The 21,251-nt window shown below is 45.3% G+C and overlaps 1 protein-coding gene across 3 annotated transcripts in view; it reads right to left on the reverse strand.

The window, feature by feature from the left end:
• CAPN3 (calpain 3) overlaps window positions 1-21,251 on the reverse strand; it is a 122,024-nt gene that overhangs the window by 1,825 nt on the left and 98,948 nt on the right. For all 3 annotated transcript variants that reach the window (XM_040411623.1, XM_040411624.1, XM_040411622.1), the window contains 4 exons: window positions 18,280-18,344; window positions 10,007-10,075; window positions 6,832-6,910; window positions 35-151 (listed from right to left, as the gene is read on the reverse strand). In XM_040411623.1, the coding sequence (XP_040267557.1) occupies window positions 35-151; window positions 6,832-6,910; window positions 10,007-10,075; window positions 18,280-18,344 (330 nt within the window). The remainder of the gene's footprint in view (window positions 1-34; window positions 152-6,831; window positions 6,911-10,006; window positions 10,076-18,279; window positions 18,345-21,251) is intronic.

Raw genomic sequence — 21,251 nt, forward strand, 5'->3', positions numbered from 1 at the left:
AGAAGGAGGAAAAGGAGAAGAATGCATGACTTACTAAACATTCCTTCCAGACGTACAAAGCAGCAGATGAAACTGTCAAAGTCAATGTTCATCTGCTTGTTTGCATACCGCATCGTGATGATGTCGTACAGCTGGTTGTTCAGGTGAAAACCTAGGAAAAGGATTTTTGAAGATGAAATTAGATGAATCCCCGTCTTTCCCAACCTCCCTAAGGTGGGGGCTTACATGTCACGGGTGCACCCCTGCGAGTTATATAAAAGCGGAGTTCTGGCCCACAACACGTCCCACCACCTGGGGTCGCTTCTTAGTTCCATCTCGCTGTGGAAACTACCGGATGGGACAACCCCTTTAGGGCTCATGCACACAAATGTATTTTTGGTCCATGTCCATTATTACTTTTTCCACCCTGTATGTGGAACCATTCACTTCAATGAGGCTGCAAAAAAACAGAAATGACTCTGTGCAGTCCGTGTCCGTTCCGCAAAAAAAAAATAGAACATTAGTCCTTTTATTGTCCACATTACGGACAAGGATAAGACTGTTCTATTAGGAGGCAGGTGTCCCGTTCCGTAAAATGCGGAATGTACATGGCCGGTATCCGTGTTTTACGGATCCACAATTTGCAGACCACAAAACAACGGTCGTGTGCATGAGCCCTTAATGGGATGCCCACCAGTTATTTACTGTATAGTATTCCTGATTTCTAGCTCTTTTTGATTAGTAAATCTGTCCCCATTGTGCCTGTAAGACTTCCTATGTCACATGGTTGTCGCTACAAGGAGAAACTGTACTGGCCGAGAGCGTCATCTCTCGTTACTCCTACTAGTAGCAACTATGTGACCTATTCTATAGATGCTGTATTCATACATGCAGGTGTCTAAAGGGGTTTTCTCATTACAGACAGTCCCTTTCAAATCAGAGTTGTTGCAGTGATCCGCTATTGACACAAACTCCCCGAGAACAGACAGTTTTTCTGTGGGAACCTGCATGCAAACCGATTTTCACAATTCTGATCAAAATTTACTCCACCCTATTGTTTCGCATCTATTATAAAAGATTTTATGCAGGAAGTAGAAAATTATGCAACATTATATACTGGCGCTACAAACAGGGGGCATACATAGCAAAACTTAGCATGGGCCTCCCCTGCCCCATCCAGTTTTCCAGTAAGCGTATGTCAATCACGCTTAGGTAACACAGGGTCACACAGCATTAGGAGTTCTGGAATCTATTGAATTACACTGACAGCATTATGGACAACTGTATGGTCGCCATGCCCATGTTGCGGTCCGCAAAACACGGACACTGGCCGCGTGAAATCCGCATTGAAGATGCAGACTAGTGTTGGTTGAGCACCAAAGCGCTCGGGTAGAACACCTCGGGATGCTCGGGTGCTCTACCGAGCACAATGGAAGTCAATGGGAGAACCCGAGCATTAAACCAGGCACCCCCTGCTCTGAAGAGGGGAGGGTCTCTGGTTCACAGGAAAAAGGTCAGAAATTGATGGAAACACCACTGAAATGGTTCGGTAACAGCATGGGTAGGATGTCTGGATGCATATTGGACTCCCAGGTCGCTGCTGGGAATGATGTTGTCTGAGTAGTACGCCACTTTCACAGACTGACAATAATACGCACAAAACCGAAGGTAAAATCGATTTTAGAGGAAAAATTGTTAGGAAACATTCTTTCCTGTATATTTACTTGTATATAAAGTGCAAGTGCTGCCAAAAATTACAAGGAAGAGGCACTCCGATACAACCTGTATATCACATAAAGGAGGGCCTCATACACATTGTGGTACAATTGTTCAGGTAGAGGGACTTCTACACTCAAAGCCTATGCACTAAGTGAAAGAGCTGCCAAAAATTACAAGGAACCGGCACTCCAATACACCCTTTATTACACATAAAGGAGGGCATCATACACACCCTTGAAAAATTATGATTGATGGCCTGCTGGTGACCCTCAAAAACTATTGGAGCAAGGAGCAAGGGCCTGCTGATCTGACCATCTAATACATTAAGGGCGAGGGCCTGCTGCTGATCTGACCCTCTAAAGCATTAAGAACGAGGGCCTGCTGGTGTCCCTCTAAAACATTAGGGGCGAGTGTCTGCTGCTGATCTGACCCTCTAAAACATTAGGGGTGAGGGCCTGTAGCTGAGCTGACCCTATAAAACATTAGGAGCGAGAGCAGCCTAATAAGCATGTTGATATGATGGAGAAGGAGGAGGACGAGAAAAGGGAGATTGAACCATATACCCTTTTTAGTGGTGGAAGGGGTGCATGGGAATACAGTGTATTCAATAGACCATAAAAGCCACATTTAGAGTGCCTTTATGTTCAGCCACTTTCCTCTGGTGGAGTCGAGAAGTCAGGGGCAATCCAGGCCTTGTTCATTTTTATAAGAGTCAACCAGTCAGCATTTTCAGTCGACAGTCGGATGCGCTTATCAGTTATTATGCCCCCAGCAGCACTAAATACACTCTCTTACAAAACGCTGGCGGCAGGGCAGGCCAGCACCTCCAGGGCGTAGAGCGCCAGTTCATGCCACGTGTCCAGCTTGGACATCCAATAGTTGTAAGGCACAGAGGACGCTGACACGGTCCACTACGTACTCCTTTACCATCTTCCAAATTTTTTCCCTCCTTGTGACACTAGGCTGCGCACCAGGTTGAGGGTGCTGGCGGGGTGTCTTAAAACTGTCCCAGGCCTTGGAGAGTGTTGCCCTGCCTCTTTTGGAACTGCTGTGTGTTCCCTTAGTCTCCCCTCCTCTGTTGGCCAAGGAACTACGTGCTCTGCAGCCAGCGTTGTCAGCTGAAAATATTTGGAGCAATTTTTCCACAAGGACCTTCTGGTATTGCACCATTTTGCTCGTCCTCTTCACCACAGGAATGAGAGATGAGAAGTTCTCTTTGTAGCGGGGGTCGAGAAGGGTGAACAACCAGTAATCAGTGTTGGTCAAAATGCGTACAACGCGAGTGTCACGGGAAAGGCAGCCTAACAAAGTCAGCCATGTGTGCCAGAGTACCAACAGACAAGACTTCGCTGTCCTCATCAGGAGGATGAATCTCAATCTCCTCATCCTCTTCTACCCATCCACGCTGAACAGATGGAATAAAACTACCCTCTGTAGCGGAGGCAACCGCCTCCTGCTCCTCCTCCTCCTCATCATCATCCAATTTGTGCTGAGAAGACGAACTGAGGGTGTTCTGGCTACCCTGTGTACTGTCTCCCCCCATTTCCACCTCTTCCACATGCTAAGCATCCGCCTTAAAGGGAACCTGTCACCAGGATTTTGGGTATAGAGCTGAGGACATGGGTTGCTAGATGGCCGCTAGCACATCCGCTATACCCAGTCCCCATAGCTCTGTGTGCTTTTATTGTGTATAAAAACCGATTTGATACATATGCAAATTAACCTGAGATGAGTCAGAGCTTGAAAATATGACTCTTCTCTGGTCACACAAGTAAGATATGACTCTTTTATGTTAATTTGCATATGTATCAAATAGGTTTTTTTGCACAATAAAAGTACAGAGAGCTGTGGGGACTGGATATTGCGGATGTGCTAGTAGCCATCTAGCAACCCATGTCCTCAGCTCTATACCCAAAATCCAGGTGACAGGTTACCTTTAATTGTGAGCAGCGAGCGTTTGAGTAGACACAGAAGTGGGATGGTTACGCTGATAATAGCGTTATCGCCACTTGGCTGGGTATTTGCGCTTTTGTTCAAAGGCCTGGGATATTGACATCTGTATGCTGCGCTGGGACACAGAAGTGGATGTGCTAGCTGATGGTTCTTGCAAAGGTCCAGGTGCATGGCGGGAGGCATCCGGGCCTGCGTCTTGGACAGGGGATTGGCCAGCACTTAACACAGGGGAAGAGGAGGCAGTGGTGTGACCCGCAAACACTGAATGTGGACCCAGGCGTTCGGCTTACCTATTAGGGTGCTTTGATGCCCTGTGGCGGATCATGCTGGGGGTGGTGAGGTTGCTAGTGTTCACGCCCCTGCTCATTTTGGTACGGCACAGGTTGCAAATGACAATTCTTTTATCGTCCGCATTTTCCTCAAAAAAGCGCCAGACTGCGGAACACCTACCCCTTGGCAAGGAAGATTGCCGCGAGGGGGTGATCCGGGGAACAGTTGCTGGCCTTTTTGGTGTGGCCCACCTTCTCCCTTTTGCCACCCCACTGCCTCTTCCAGCCTGTTGCGGTGCTGCGGATCCCTCCCCCTCTCTACTGCTTTTCTCGCTCGGCTTGCCTCCTTCCCAGGTTGGGTCAGTGACTTCATCGTCCACCACCTCCTCTTCCACTTCCTCACTCTGGTTATCCTCCTGACTTGTTGACCTAACCGCAACCTCAGTTATTGACAACTGTGTCTCATCCTCATCATCAACCTCGTGAAACACTAATTGCCGTTCCCCACCGTCATCTTCTTGTGACTGTGGATGCTCAAGAGTTTGGGAATCAGGGCACAAGAGCTCCTCATGTCCCTCTTCAAGCGGCCTTGGGGAGAGGGCCAAATCAAGGAATGGCACTGAAAAGAGCTCCTCGAAATAGCAGAGTGTGGGATCACTTGTTTGCCAAGACTCTCCATGGTGGGAGGAAGGAGGAGCAGGGTGAGGATTCTGTTGACCAGACTCTTGGCTACTGAGACTGGACTTTGTGGAAGACAGGGTGGTGCTTAACCGACTGGAAGCATTATCTGCTGCAATCCAACCGACCACCTGATCGCACTGGTCTGACTTCGAGTGGTGTCCTGCGCCACCCTGCAAACTGGGACATGAAGCTAGGTATCGTGGATTATTGTGTTTCTTGTGCTCTGGCAGTAGGTACAGTTTCACCACGCCCAGGGCCACGGCCTCTGTGTGCACAATCAGCAGCACGGCCACTTACCCGTCCCCTACTGCTCGCCTTGCGTATATTAAATGGTATATATGCTTGCAAGTATGTCACACGTACAGTAGCGCAGGTTTTGTAAGTGTATGTGCAAATAAAGTACACAGAATGTCACTGATAATTTTAGGATGCGCAAACGTTATACCGGAGGTATAGCACAAGTAATGTCGCTGTCCGCAGCATCTATGAAAAAAGTACTCTGAATGTCACAGATAGTTTTAGGATGCGCAAACATTGTACAGGAGGTATAGCGCAAGTAATGTCGCTGCCACCAGCAGCAAAAAAAACTGACTGAATGTCACTGATATTTTGGATACGCAAACGTTATACAGGAGATGTAGCGCAGGTAATGTAACTATCCGCAGCGGACACAGTCTACAAAAAAATTACACTGAATGTCAGATATTTTTAGGCTGCACACACGTTACACAGGAGATGTAGAGCAGATAATGTCGCTGTCACCAGCGGCGAGAAAAATTACACTGAATGTCACTGATAGCGCATCTGAAATATCAGTGACATTCAGTGTCATTTTTTTGCTGCCGGTGGCAGCGACATTACCTGCGCTACATCTCCAGTATAACGTTAGCGCATCAGAAATAACGTTATACTGGAGATGTAGCGCAGGTAATGTCGTTGCCACCAGCAGCAAAAAAAATTAGACTGAATGTCACTGATATTTCAGACATGCAAACATTATACACGAGATGTAGCACAGGTAATGTAACTTTCCGCAGCGGACACCGTCTACGGAAAAAGTACACAGGATGTCGTAGATATTTTTAGGCTGCGCACACGTTAGACAGGAGATGTAGCACAGATAATGTCGTTGTCTGCACAGGTTGCACTAAAAAAATATATTGCTGCCAGATACAACAATAGTCCTTAAAAGGACTTTTGGGTCTCTAACAAGTTTTTCAATAAAAATATTAGCATTTCACTCCCTACACTATTTGTCCCTTCTTCAGCACAGCTCTCCCTGACTAAGACTGAGCCGAACACGTGTCATCGGGTAGCACCCAATGACGCGTTTCCGGCCAGTCAATCACAGTAATGCCAGTAGCCACCATGGCTATGGCATTACAGTGAATGGCAGTACTTACCTGCACGTTTATTGGCTGCGTAGCAGCCAACAAACGTACAGGCAGGAGGCTTGAACACCGCGATGTGCCGAGCATAGCGATGCTCGAGCCGAACTGGTGATCGGCCGAGCTTGCTAGCCCAACACTAATGCAGACCCATTGGCTTGAACAGGTCCGCGATTTGCAAGATATGGCAAAAGATAAGACATGTCCTATCTTTTGAGGTGCGGAGGCGCTTCCAAGTGTTCCCATGAGTTTTGGGTCCATGCCTCTACACTGCAATAGATAGGACATGTCCTATCTTTTGTAGAATCCTGCAGATTTAAGTCGACGTGGAGTTAACACGGCCGGTGCCCGTGTTTTGAGGTCTGCAATACAGGCACGGTGACCATACGGTCGTATGAATGGGCCCTAATTCAATAGATTCCAGGACTCTCAGGGTCACAAAGCATTAATAGATTCTGTCAGAGGAGCGGAGGTCAGAACGGGACCACACACTGCGAGTTCCTCGCATTGAACTCACTCATGTGTGTCTGGCCTTAAAGGGGTTGTGCAGTGGCATACTATTGATGACTTATCATCGGGATAGACCATCAGTATCAGATTGATGGAGGTCCGACACTGAGCACCCACACTGTTTGGAAGGGTCGCTGAGCTAGCGCAAGCACTTCTTCCTATTTAACGTTTACCTCCTGCATGTAGTCTTCTTTGTATGGGGCACAGAGTAATTGCAGCTGCTCCATCCCATCGTTGTTATTACACTGCGGCCGACAGCAACCTCTTCCAACTCCTCTATACACATACACATTCGGTTCGGCCCGCTGGCAATATTCATTAAATAGAATTACCTGCTTCATTAACGGCATTGCGCATCTCGTAACTATTGATGGTTCCAGATTGATCTGCATCGTAACGTAGGAATATTTGCTGGAAGTAACGAAAAATGGTATCAATAATAAGCAAACATTGCAGCTATTCAAACTACCCCCAATAATTATCAATAGAATTATAGAACTGACAGATTGAGGCCCTGTTGTCCATGGCTACCGATTGGGGTAGTTATCATTTTTCCAGCACAAATAAAAAAAATGAAAGGGGTTTCTGTGAGTGCTTAGACCTCTTTCTAGGTCATTTATCGGTCATTTGGCTTAGGCACAGCTCAGTCCTATTCAACTGAATAGGCCTGAGCTGTGATACCAAACACAGCCACTATCCAATGGATGGCGCTGTGCTTGGTTATGGTGTGAGGAAGCCTCAAGGCTTGCCAGAGCTCTGCTGAGCACTGCGGCTCCCTCAAAACAGATGATCAGTGGGTGCTAGGAGTCGGACCACCGCCAATCTCATATTGATGAACTATCCTGAAGATAGGACATCAATATGAAAATCTCGGAAAACCCAGCTGAGCTCTGCTTGGTCTCAAAGGCAATTTGTTAGATTTTTTTTTTTACCCTTTAAAAAACAAAACAAAAACACTTTCTTCCAAACACATACCGTAATCTCCCCCAAAAATATATGCTACAACAGCCTGTGTGATGTGTGGAAGTGGCGAAAACAGTGTCACTGTAAGATAATACAGATATATAGGATGCTAAAGTAATGTGGAAAAAATTGAGGACGCAGCAACCCCTGCAGGTAGTGTAACAACTGTTTTGGAATAAAACCATCGTGTTAGAACAGAGATGCCCAACTTGCAGCCCTCCAGCTGTTGCAAAACTACAACTCCCAGCATGCCTGGACAGCCTACAGCTATTATGGCATGCTGGAAGTTGTAGTTTTGCAACAGCTGGAGGGCCGCAGGTTGTGCATCCCTGTGTTAGACCAATATGATGTAGAGGTGAAAATGTAGTACATAAATTAAGTGTTCTCTCAAGTGACACCTTTTTTTTATTTTATTAAAAACACAAATCTGTATAGTTTTCCTCTGCCACACTAGTTGTAATGCGCGCCTGTATCTAGAACGCTCGTACAATGCGCTCATAGGACAATGTGTACAGTCGGGGAGACTTCCAGACAATGCCTCCAACATCAGTGAGGCCCACTGGAAGTTCAGTGTCAGCAAAAGCCTATTCCGTGCTGTACAAACCACAGCGGATGAGTTGTGAGCTCATAAAGCTGACCTGTGAATTTATAAGCCGTGCTCAACGAGTAACACTGGTTTTGGATATTAAATCTACAGGTCCTAGAAGCCACCTGATAATTGTGGATCTGTGATTATTTTAGACCTAAATGTGGTGACTACAATTTAATACATTTAGTAACCTTTGAGAAGGGGTTGTGCAGCCAGTGCATATTGATGACCTACCTTCAGGATAGGTCATCTATATTTGATTGGTGGCGGTCTGACTACCGACGCCCACCGATAAGCTGTTTGAAGAGGAGGCGGCACTCGTGTCAACGCTACTTCCTCTAAGACGACACGCAGTGTAATCTCGAAGAAGTCTCGGCTGCCTACTGCACAAGCCCTTGTTCCACTCACTTAAATGGGACGAGCACTTGTAATTAACACTGCTCTGCCACCGCAAGTGAGACGATGCGCGGTGTAATCTTGAAGAGAAAGCAGTGTTTGTATGAGCATTGCCTCTTCATTAAACAACTGATCGGCAGGGGTGCCGGGAGTCAGACCACCACCGATCAGATATTGATGACCTAACCTGAGGATAGGTCATCAGTATTTACTGGCTGCACAACCTCTTTAAAGATCTGGACTCCAGTATGACATTTTACTACGCTATCATGGACATAATCGTGTTGTGGCTACGTACAAGTTTCGAGTTGCATGGAGCTGTATTCTAGCATCCATACAAGTCTACGGGCCCTTACTGCATCTCGCCGAATGGATCGGATTTCATATGGAGTCTGAACAATAAAACGTGTTATGTTCCATCAAAAGCCATAGTGCAGAGATGGTCTCCCCTGTAAAGCTTGTCGGCGGGCCGATGCCCAAGGGGCCACCCGAGCCCTCCTCTCTGCCACTGGCCAAGTACATAATGAGTTCTCAGCGGTAATTAACGCTGTGAGAATCAGGTACTCATGTACCCAGCCAGCGACCGCACATGCCCTCTGAATTCAACTACTGTGGCCCACATCTCACCTCCTCAGCCCCCTGCTCCATATCTTAATCAGAGCCAACTGGAGGAGGAGGAGAAGGAGGACAGAAAATGGCATCTACTGATAGGCACAACAAAGAGACAACTTTTGGGGCAATATGTTGTGCCGCACTATGGTATATGGTTCTGTTGGGATGGTAATTTGCGCTAGTTACCCTGCCTTCTGTCAATTCCCTAAGACATGGTGCCGCTTTTATTTTTTTTTATTTTTTCTAGGGCCACTTGAGCTTCCCAGTCCGCCCCTGCATTCATGAGCAAGAAGTAAGTGGTTGCAAAAAACCAGCAGTATAACCATCGCTGCCTGGGCCTCGAAAAGAGTCACGGATGCCTGAGAGGAGTCATGACTATTCATGAGATCCCGCTCTCCCTGCCCACCTGCTGATGATTGGCAGTTCCCTCCTAGGGCAAGGAAAACTGTCAATCATCAGTAGGCGCTCGGGGAGAGTGACAAACAACACTTAACCACAGGATAGGTCATAGGTGTCTGATTGCTGGGGTCTAACCGCTTGGACCCCACAATGAACAGAAGAATGGGAGACCCCAATTCTACTTCTGAATGGAGCGGCAACAGAGCCCCATTTTTATGGGACTGTTTGGAGATGGAGCACCATCTGTCAGTCCATAGAAGTGAATGGAGTGGTAGGTAGGCACACGTGTGCATTGCTGCTCCATTCACATATGGTATTGGGGACCTCTGTTCTTGTGATCAGTGAGACTCCTAGTGGTTAGATTCCCAGCAATCAGACACTTCCCCTATCCACAGGATAGCAGATAAGTGTTCTTTGAAAAAAGACCCCTTTAAGGTACTTACAAATTATTGACTTGCAGCTTTGTATTGTTACAAACTTTTGTTCACCCGGCCCCCACTGGTAATGACTAGTGAGGTTTCTACAGGTCCACAATGATCAGCCCTTACCTGCCATTGCTTGATTTTCTTCCATAGATGATGGAATTCTTGTAGGTTCAACCGGCCACAGCCATCTGTCTGTACAGATCTTATGTCAAGGATTAATGGTTCATTCTTCGCTTGATGGTTATCTCTATATGAGCTGGTTGGTGCCAGACAAACACAAAAATGTTATTTTACAGGCCTACTGTATATTGTGGATTCAGCTTTGGGTTCTGTATCTGTTACATGAAAGTCTGTGTGTGTTTGGGGGGAGCGGAGCTGACAACTAAGCTGTCTGGACAGTAAGTTCTGTAGAGACAAGTCGTGGGTGGAAGAAATGTTCATAGTGAAATGGAGAATATCAGGAAAGAGGCAGTCTACGATCAGAAAAGAGTCACTGAATGTAACTGTAGTGGATTCTGCCTGCTACTGTGTCTGCTCGGTGGTCTCGTCTTGAGACAGTGCCTTAAAGAGCATCTGTCAGCAGATCTGTACCTATGACACTGGCTGACCTGTTACATGTGCTCTTCGCAGCTGAAGGCATCTGTGTTGGTTCCATGTTCATATGTGCCCGCATTGCTCAGAAAAATGATTATTTTAATGTATGCAATTGAGCCTCTAGGAGCAACGGGGGCGTTGCCATTACACTTAGAGGCCCTGCTCTCTATGTAACTGCCACGCCCTCTCCACTTAGATTTTCAGGTTGTTTGGTCGGCACTCCGTAGCTAGGTTCTGGTGCTCAGCGGTAATGGCAATCAATATAGAATATATATGACCGCGGCACTCGATTTTAGTAAACAGTTGTATTTATTAAATATTCCATCCAGAAATAGAAATAGGCTAAGGCCAACGTTTCGGTCTCATCCCGAGACCTTGTTCACAGCCTGAAATAATACAATATTTGTAATACATAGGCCTCTTTCACACGGGCGTTGCGGAAAAATGTCCGGGTGAGTTGCGGGAACACCGGCGATTTTTCCGCGCGAGTGCAAAACATTGTAATGCGTTTTGCACTCGCGTGAGAAAAATCGCGCGTGTTTGGTACCCAAACCCAAACTTCTTCACAGAAGTTCGGGCTTGGGATCGGTGTTCTGTAAATAGTATTATTTTCCCTTATAACATGGTTATAAGGGAAAATAATAGCATTCTGAATACAGAATGCTAAGTAAAACAGGGCTGGAGGGGGTTAAAAAAAATAAAAAATCATTTAACTCACCTTAATCCACTTGCTCGCGTAGCCGGCATCTCCGTCTGACTCTTTTACTGTATAGGACCTGTGGAGAGCATTAACTATAGTTTAAGGACCTGGGATGACGTCACTCCGGTCATCACATGGTACGTCACATGATCTTTTACCATGGTGAATCACCATGGTAAAAGATCATCTGACGTACCATGTGATGACCGGAGTGACGTCATCCCAGGTCCTTAAACTATAGTTAATGCTCTCCACAGGTCCTAGACAGTAAAAGAGTCAGACGGAGATGCCGGGCATCGCGAGCAAGTGGATTAAGGTGAGTTAAATGATTTTTATTTTTTTTAACCCCTCCAGCCCTGTTTTACTTAGCATTCTGTATTCAGAATGCTATTATTTTCCCTTATAACCATGTTATAAGGGAAAATAATAAGGTTCGGGTCTCCATCCCGATCGTCTCCTAGCAACCGTGCGTGAAAATCGCACCGCATCCGCACTTGCTTGCGGATGCTTGCGATTTTCACGCAACCCCATTCATTTCTATGGGGCCTGCGTTACGTGAAAAACGCACAAAGAGGAGCATCCTGCGATTTTCACGCAACGCAAAAGTGATGCGTGAAAATCACCGCTCGTGTGCACAGCCCCATAGAAATGAATGGGTCAGTATTCAGTGCGGGTGCAATGCGTTCACCTCCCGCATCGCATCCGCGCGGAATACTCGCTCGTGTGAAAGGGGCCATAGGGCACAGGGAGATGAACGCTTTCATTGTGGAAGCATTCATCTCCATAGTCATCTGTATCGCCGTCCTCAGGACAGCGATACAGATGACTGTGCTGAGGCAGGGGAGGGAGAGGCGTGTCCCTTTCCCTTCCTCTGATAGGCTGCCGGCCTAGTGCCTGCATCCTATCAGAGGCCGGCGCGATGACGTCATCGTGCCGCCTGAGCTGTACAGCGCGGGACACAGGCCGGAAGAGGCCTGCATCGCATCGCTGCCAAGGAGGTAAGTATAAGTGTTTATTTTTTTTGGTGTACAATACTGGTGGCTACTGGCACATTATGGGGGTCTCTGGCTACTGGCACATAATGGGGGGCCTCTGGCTACTGGCACATAATGGGGGGCCTCTGGCTACTGGCACATAATGGGGGGCCTCTGGCTACTGGCACATAATGGGGGGCCTCTGGCTACTGGCACATAATGGGGGGCCTCTGGCTACTGGCACATAATGGGGGTCTCTGGCTACTGGCACATAATGGGGGTCTCTGGCTACTGGCACATAATGGGGGTCTCTGGCTACTGGCACATAATGAGGGTCTCTGGCTACTGGCACATAATGGGGGGGGCTGTCATTACTGGCACATAATGGGAGGGGCTGTCATTACTGGCACATAATGCGGGGCTGTCATTACTGGCACATAATAGGGGGGCTGTCATTACTGGCACATAATGGGGGGGGCTGTCATTACTGGCACATAATGGGGGGGCTGTCATTACTGGCACATAATGGGGGGCTGTCATTACTGGCACATAATGGGGGGGCTGTCATTACTGGCACATAATGGCGGGCTGTCATTACTGGCACATAATGGGGGGGCTGTCATTACTGGCACATAATGGGGGGGCTGTCATTACAGGCACATAATGGGGGGGCTGTCATTACAGGCACATAATGGGGGGGGGCTGTCATTACTGGCACATAATGGGAGGCTGTCATTACTGGCACATAATGGGGGCTGTCATTACTGGCACAAGGGGGGGGCTGTCATTACTGGCACATGATGGGGGGCTGTCATTACTGGCACATGATGGGGGGGCTGTTATTACTGGCACATGATGGGGGGGCTGTTATTACTGGCACATGATGGGGGGGCTGTTATTACTGGCACATGATGGGGGGCCTGTTATTACTGGCACATGATGGGGGGGCTGTTATTACTGGCACATGATGAGGGGGCTGTTATTACTGGCACATGATGGGGGGGCTGTTATTACTGGCACATTATTGGGGGCACTATAGGGGCATCTACTGAGGCCACAAAGAAGGGGTGTTTTATATGGGGGGCTCTGTACAGTAGAATTTTATACTGGGACACATTATGGTGGGTACTATGAGGAAGGGGGAGAGGAGTACTATGGGGTCATCTACGGGGGGCACGAAGAAGGGGTATTTTATACTTGCAAATTATGGGGGACACTGAGGGCATCTACTGGGGCATTTTATACTGGTTCATTATGGGGGTCACTAGGAGGAAGGGGGGAGAGGAGCACTATGGAGGGGTATTTTATACTGGCACATTATGGGGGCACTATGGGGACATTAGTTCAACTGGGGGCATTACAAGGGGGTATTTTTTGCACTGTCACATTATAAGGAGAATTATTTCTACTGGGGGCATTATGGTGGGCTTTATTACTCCCACATGGTATGACCCCCTAGTAGCAGCACCATCCTCTCCCTGCTCTGCTATTCCTCTGCCCCTTCTCCAAATCCTTATTATGAAATCTCATTAGGATAAAACACAACATCAGCTCCGCCGAGCCCCCCAGCCAAGTGTTGAAGTGGTGTCCGAGATCCCCAAGGGCCAAGCCAAGTAATTGTAAGTTTTCATGTGAAATATGTTTATGTTATACACATATAGCCTACACTGTGCCACACAATATACAGTATACTGCTTCACTGTGTAGTCTGTTCTATAAGCACCATTGTTTTGTGGCGGCGGACAGAAAATAATCTGGAAGTGCCCCTCCCGAGACCAGGCTCTGGATCCGCCACTGCACAGCTCATGCGTTATTATACTTTGTGACAATTAATATGCCCCTCCCCTTCATTACATTCTCAGAAACAAGCAGAGCATGGATGTCAATAAAATTATGCCCCCCACCCTGGAAAAATTTCTGCGGACGCCCATGTTTAGGACACAGCCTTATTTCACCTTAAGGACCAGGCCATTTTTGGCAAATCTGACCAGTGTCACTTTAAGTGGTGATAACTTTAAAACGCTTTGACTTATCCAGGCCATTCTGAGATAGTTTTTTCGTCACATATTGTACTTCATGACACTGGTAAAATGAAGTAAAAAATAAATAAATTTATTTATAAAAAAAAAATACCAAATTTACCAAAAATTGGTAAAAAAATTGCAAATTTCCAAGTTTCAATTTCTCTACTTCTATAATACATAGTAATACCTCCAAAAATAGTTAATACTTTACATTCCCCATATGTCTACTTCATGTTTGGATCATTTTGGGAATGATATTTTATTTTTTGGGGATGTTACAAGGCTTAGAAGTTTAGAAGCAAATCTTGAAATTTTTCTGAAATTTTCAAAAACCCAATTTTTAGGGACCAGTTCAGGTCTGAAGTCACTTTGCGAGGCTTAGAAACCACCCAGAAATGACCCCATTCTAGAAACTACACCCCTCAAGGTATTCAAAACTGATTTTACAAACATCGTTAACCCTTTAGGTGTTCCACAAGAATTAAATAGAGATACAATTTCAAAATTTCACTTTTTTGGCAGATTTTCCATTTTAATATTTTTTTTCCAGTTACAAAGCAAGGGTTAACAGCCAAACACAACTCAATATTTATGGCCCTGATTCTGTAGTTTACAGAAACACCCCATATGTGGTCGTAAACTGCTGTACGGGCACACGGCAGGGCGCAGAAGGAAAGGAATGCCATACGGTTTTTGGAAGGCAGATTTTGCTGGACTGTTTTTTTTTACACCATGTCCCATTTGAGGCCCCCCTGATGCAACCCTAGAGTAGAAACTCCATAAAAGTGACCCCATCTAAGAAACTACATCCCTCAAGAGGTATTCAAAACTGATTTTACAAACGTTGTTAACCCTTTAGGTGTTCCACAAGAGTTATTGGCAAATGGAGATGAAATTTCAGAATTTCAATTTTTTGGCAAATTTTCCATTTTAATCCATTTTTTTCCAGTAACAAAGCAAGGGTTAACAGCCAAACAAAACTCAATATTTATGGCCCTGATACTGTAGTTTACAGAAACACCCCATATGTGGTCGTAAACAGCTGTACGGGCACACGGCAGGGCGCAGAAGGAAAGGAATGCCATACGGTTTTTGCTGGACTGGTTTTTTTGACACCATGTTCCATTTGAAGCCCCCCTGATGCACCCCTAGAGTAAAAACTCCAAAAAAGTGACCCCATTTTAGAATCTACGGGATAGGGTGGAAGTTTTGTTGGTACTAGTTTAGGGTACATATGATTTTTGGTTGCTCTATATTACACTTTTTGTGAGGCAAGGTAACAAGAAATAGCTGTTTTGGCACCGTTTTTATTTTTTGTTATTTACAACATTCCTCTGACAGGTTAGATCATGTGGTATTTTTATAGACCAGGTTGTCACGGGTGCAGCGATACCTAATATGTATACTTTTTTTTTATTTATGTAAGTTTTACACAATGATTTCTTTTTTGAAACAAAATAAATCATGTTTTAGTGTTTCCATAGTCTGAGAGCCATAATATTTTCAGTTTTTGGGCGATTACCTTGGGTAGGGTATGATTTTTGCGGGATGAGATGACGGTTTGATTGGCACTATTATGGGGTGCGTGTGACTTTTTGATCTCTTGCTATTACACTTTTTGTGATGTAAGGTGACAAAAAATGGCTTTTTTTACACTGTTTTTATTTTTTTACGGTATACACCTGAGGGGTTAGGTCATGTGATATTTTTATAGAGCCGGTTGATACGGATGCGGCGATACCTAATATGTATACTTTTTATTTATTTATGTAAGTTTTACACAATAACAGCTTTTTTAAAACAAAAAAAATTATGTTTTAGTGTCTCCATATTCTGAGCCATATTTTTTTTTATTTTTTGGGAGATTGTCTCAGGTAGGGGCTAATTTTTTGCGGGATGAGGTGACAGTTAGATTGGTACTATTTTGGTGGGCAAACGCCTTTTTGATCGCTGTTGTACTTTTTGTGATGTAAGGTGACAAAAAAATTGTTTATTTAGCACAGTTTTTATTTTTTAAGTTGTTCATCTAAGGGGTTAGGTCATGTGATATGTTTATAGAGCCAGTCGATACGGACGCGGTGATACCTAATATATATACTTTTTTTCCCCCTATTTTTTACCAAATTTTTTTAACTTTATTTGGGGAAAATGACGTTTTTGTTTATTTTTACTTGAAACAATTTTTTGGGGGGAATATTTTATTTTTTAAACTTTTTTTTTCACTTTATTTTTTGTCCCACTTTGGGACTTCAAATTTTGGGGGTCTAATCCCTTTACAATGCATTCCAATACTTCTGTATTGGAATGCATTGGCTGTATGAGTAATACTGTGTGTATTACTCATACAGCTTCCTGCCTGTGAGATCCAGGGGCTGGATCTCACAGGCTCGTCACCGGAAGGCAGCGCGATGCCTTCCTTAGGCATTGCGCTGCCTTCCATGCCATCGGGTCCCCCCTACAGCCGCATGGGGACCCGATGGCATCTCCGATCACTGCCGCAACCTCAGGTAAAAGCTGCAAACCGCAGGTCACGGGACCCCCTCGCGCATTTAGCCAAGGTGCCTGCTCAATGATTTGAGCAGGCACCAGGTTCCGATCACCGCCAGGCGGCGGTGATCGGAACTATACATGACGTACCGGTACGTCATGTGTCCTTAAGTACCAGGACAACATGCCATACCGGTACGTCATGTGTCCTGAAGAGGTTAAAAGATGGATGCTGCTGGACACCCCATCACGTCACAAGAGAAATCTGCTTGGCGTTCTAAAAATCTTACTGCGCATATTCAGCACAAATTGTGGATCACAGGCGTCCGGGCCAATCACATGGCTAGGTTCATATCACGTGTGATCAGGCACTGTGACGTAACCGTGCCATGTGATCTTACACAAATCACATGGCTACATAAATCCCGTCCATGTGATGCCTCCAGAAATCATGACGTAGCGCTGACATGTGATCTCATATCAGTCACATGACTGCGCTAGCTCCGTCCCCATACTACCGCCCACATTAGACTCAAAGCGTCCAACATAACCATGGGAACCGGACGTCCCACAAATTTTATCAAGTCCACATGAGTGCTGGATATTCAGATGCAGATTTTTGTCAGGTCTTATCCCCAACTGGTCTATTCAAATATATACCGCGATGTATAAAGGTTCCAGATGCATTCCAGCTTTTAGCTATAAAGTACAAAAATAGAAAAGACTTGTTAAAAACAACTTCAAAGTAACAAGACCGTTATTCTACATTCTAATGATCGATATACACGTCCATATATACCACTTACATTAAAATCTATATTCAACACATATGGCTGTAACGCTTTCAACGTGAAGATCCATTTTAGTTCCTTCTTCCTTAGTAATGTCTCCCTATCTCCACCCCTTCTCAATGTCCCTACTGCATCAACTTCATACTTCCCACATCCGCTTTCACCAACCTATCACGTAGATTCGGTTGTCTCTTATAAGCCATTACTGGTTGTGTCTGGAATTCCTTCACCTGGGGCAAACCCTTCTATATAATACGTGCTATTGGGCCACTATGTGTGCCATATGTGGACACAAAAGGGATCTTATGTGTGTCTCTACTCCTAGGATTACCCCTTAGAATAGTTTCCCTAGATGTTTGAATTGCTCTCTCCCGTGTTCTACACAATAATCTCTGTGGATAACCTCTAGCTTTAAATTTAGGACACATTTCATCAATCCTTGAGCTAGACAGTTGTTCATCGGACACAATCCTCCTCACCCGGAGTAATTGACTCCAAGGGAGTGACTCTATCCGTTTTGGATGACAACTATCGAATCTCAATAGATTGTTTTTATCTGTGGGTTTCTGGTATATTTTTGTACTATCCAGAAGATAAGTCATCAGTAAAAACTCTTGGAAACCCTTTAAGACCCTAAGCCACACTCCTGATATCTTTCACTCCATTCCCCACCCCTTGTTCCTGTCACAAATTAACGCAGTGTAGAATCCAAGAGCATCCCAAGTTACAACAGTAGATTTCCAATTCTCTAAAGCTGCCTATCCCTGATGGGCGGTATACTACAGTATGTGACTGCTTCGATAGCAGCTTTAAAAACCAAGGATACATCCATTAGAGCGATCATGCTGCGACAAGATTCCAGAGTGAACCCTTCAGTCTTCAAGGTCTTGTCTGCAGGAAAACACATTTAGTGTGAGCATTATAGGTACACTGGGGAACATCTCTAATCCTATAGATGGCATAAACTTGACATGCACCAAATTTATCACAGGGGTTCAGGCTGCATGATAACATGATTATTTTCTACAACTCTGTACCAATTATTGGTTTGCTTAGTTTAATTTTAGTGCATTGTTATAGTGTTAAATATTACACCACACTTCCTTCCTAGTGAAGCCCCACACCTCACCAACAGTAAGCCATGCCCCTTCTTTGGGATACATGAGGATTATTTCTCTAAACCAGGGGTACTCAATACTTTTTGTAAGGCCTCATACACACGAACCATCTGTGCGGCTGCCGCAGACGGATCCAGACCCATTCAACTTGAATGGGTCTGCGATCCGTCCGCACCGCAAAAAAAATAGAACATTTGAGGAGGCACAGATAGAAACCCCACGGAAGCACTCTGTAGTGCTTCCGTGCCTCTGTTCCGCACTGCTCCTTCCAGATTGCGGACCCATTCAAGTGAATGGGTCCGCATTTGTGATACGGTGTGCACTCGGTCGGTGCCCATATATTGCGGACCCACTATTTGCGTCATTAAAAGGGGTTGTCTCACTTTAGCAAATGGCATTTATCATGTAGACAAAGGCACTTACTAATGTATTCTGTTTGTCCATATTGCCTTCTTTGCTGGCTGGATTCATTTTTCCATCACTTTATACACCTCTTGTTTCCATGGTTACCACCCTGAAATCCAGCAGCTGTGGCCGTGCTTGCACACTATAGAAACATGTGCTGGATTATGCGAACTCCCATGGTCCCTGTCGCCAGGGAGGGCTGGGCTTTTTCCTATATTGTGCAAGCACGACCACCACCGCTGGACTGCAGGGTGGTCATAACCATGGAAATGAGCAATGTGTAATGTGATGGAAAAATGAATCTAGCCAGCAAAGGAAGCAATATGGATAATCACAATACATTAGTAAGTGCCTTGTATTAACTTTCTCTACACAGTAAATGCCATTTACTGAAGTGAGACAACCCCTTTGAAGTGCTGGAAGCATAATCTTCCCCAGGCTGGTGATGGTAGAAGTCATAGTAATGCAGTGTGTCACTGCAAATTAGTTTTCTGTGCGTGTCCTGTATTAATGCCGCAAAAGGGTTAAAAATGTGCCTTGTCATGTACTTTTTAGCAGTTTATCAGTGAACTGTTAACAGCCCTTAGTAACCATTTGCTAGGTGTGGCTGTATACCTCTCCCCATAGGAAGGAGGCGTTAAGTTACATCAGAAGCATTCAGTGTAGTATGCTGAGGCAGCAGAACACAGCACAGAAGAAAGCTTAAAACCATCCATAAGGAGAAAGAAAACATTGAAAAGCATTCCAGCGTTTAGAGGAGGTGCATGTAGAAGCTCTGTGGAGATAAACTGCTTAAATAAAATCCCCAAAAAAAGAAAAGTTAACGGAAAAAATACAAAGATCTTTATTGAATGAATATCAGTGAAATACATAAACTTAAAAAAGCTCCACACAAAAAATGGAAGCGATTACCATGCCAAGCAAATTACATAAGAATATTGCTCAAAGCCCTCCAAAATAGTACATCACATATCGAAAGTGGAGATTTCCGCTAGTCACATCAAAACTAGTAAGAAACCTCATGTAATACAAAGTGCAACTAATAAGGCATAATACCAGGATAAAGGATGCCAACCACCACTAGTGTCCTATTCCTGATGCATTTCGCTGTTGCTTCGTCCAGGGAGTGGGAAGTGGGACACTACTGTTGGCTGGCGTTCTTTATCTTGGTATTATGCCTTAGTAGCTGCTCTTTGGAGAATTCCGCTAGTCGCATCAAACTAGGGGAAAACCCTCTTATAATACACTTTGGATATGTGTTGTACTATTTAGGAGAGCTTTGAGAAAGTTTCATATGCAATTTGCTTGGCATGCTAATCAGGAGGTGAGCGCTGTTACAGTTTTAGTCCACAAGGTGTCCCTGTTGTTTTATCTTCCATTGTTTATGTGGAGCTTTTTTAATATTATATATTTTACTGGTATTCATTCAATAAAGATCTTTGTAATTGTTTTTATAATTTATTGGTTTACATGGCTTTTTGGATTCGATTTCATACATGTAGCCCATACGCTCATACAAGCCAGTGGCGTAGGGATCGCCATAGCAGCCATAGCAATGGCTATGGGGCCCTACGCCACTGGGGGCCCAGGCTGCCGGCTGAGGATTAAAAAAAAAAATTTCAAGTGGCAGCAGCAGTTCCGATCGGAGTCCCAGCAGTGTAATGCTGGGGATCCAATCGGTTACCATGGCAGCCAGAACTCTACTAAAGTCCTGTCTGCCATGGCCAGTTACTCTGCAGCACACTTACATGCGCTGTGGCCGCCTGGCGCTCCTTCTTCTTGTAACTCATCACAGGTCGGTGCGGCGCATTGCTTATGCATATCCCTACCTTCTGTCTAATACACATACACACCCCACGATATGTACTTTTACCTTCTTGTGTTACAGACCCCAGTACAATTTAACAATCTTCATTAATACACAGACATTTAGATTCATACATTTCCTACACTGGCACAAATGCGTTGCCAGTGACCAACTGTCTGTGCTCAGTCCTACGCGTAACCGTCGCAAGTGCATGAGGAGCTGCGGATGTGGCGGCGAGGCCCGAGAGGTATGTGGGAGTGGGAGATCCGGGAGGGGGGGGGGGCATACATTTTTTTTGCTATGGGGCCCAGTCATTTCTAGCTACGCCCCTGATGCTTTCTCTTCATACAGCTGATCAGTGGGGAAACCGGCAGTTGGGCCTCCACTGATCTAATATTAATGACCTATCCTAAGGATAGGTCATCAATATAGGAAAACGGAGAACCCCTTTAAGCTTTTATTAGGGAA

Source organism: Bufo bufo, chromosome 11 (assembly GCF_905171765.1).
Source record: "Bufo bufo chromosome 11, aBufBuf1.1, whole genome shotgun sequence".
NCBI classification, from domain to species: Eukaryota; Metazoa; Chordata; class Amphibia; order Anura; family Bufonidae; genus Bufo; species Bufo bufo.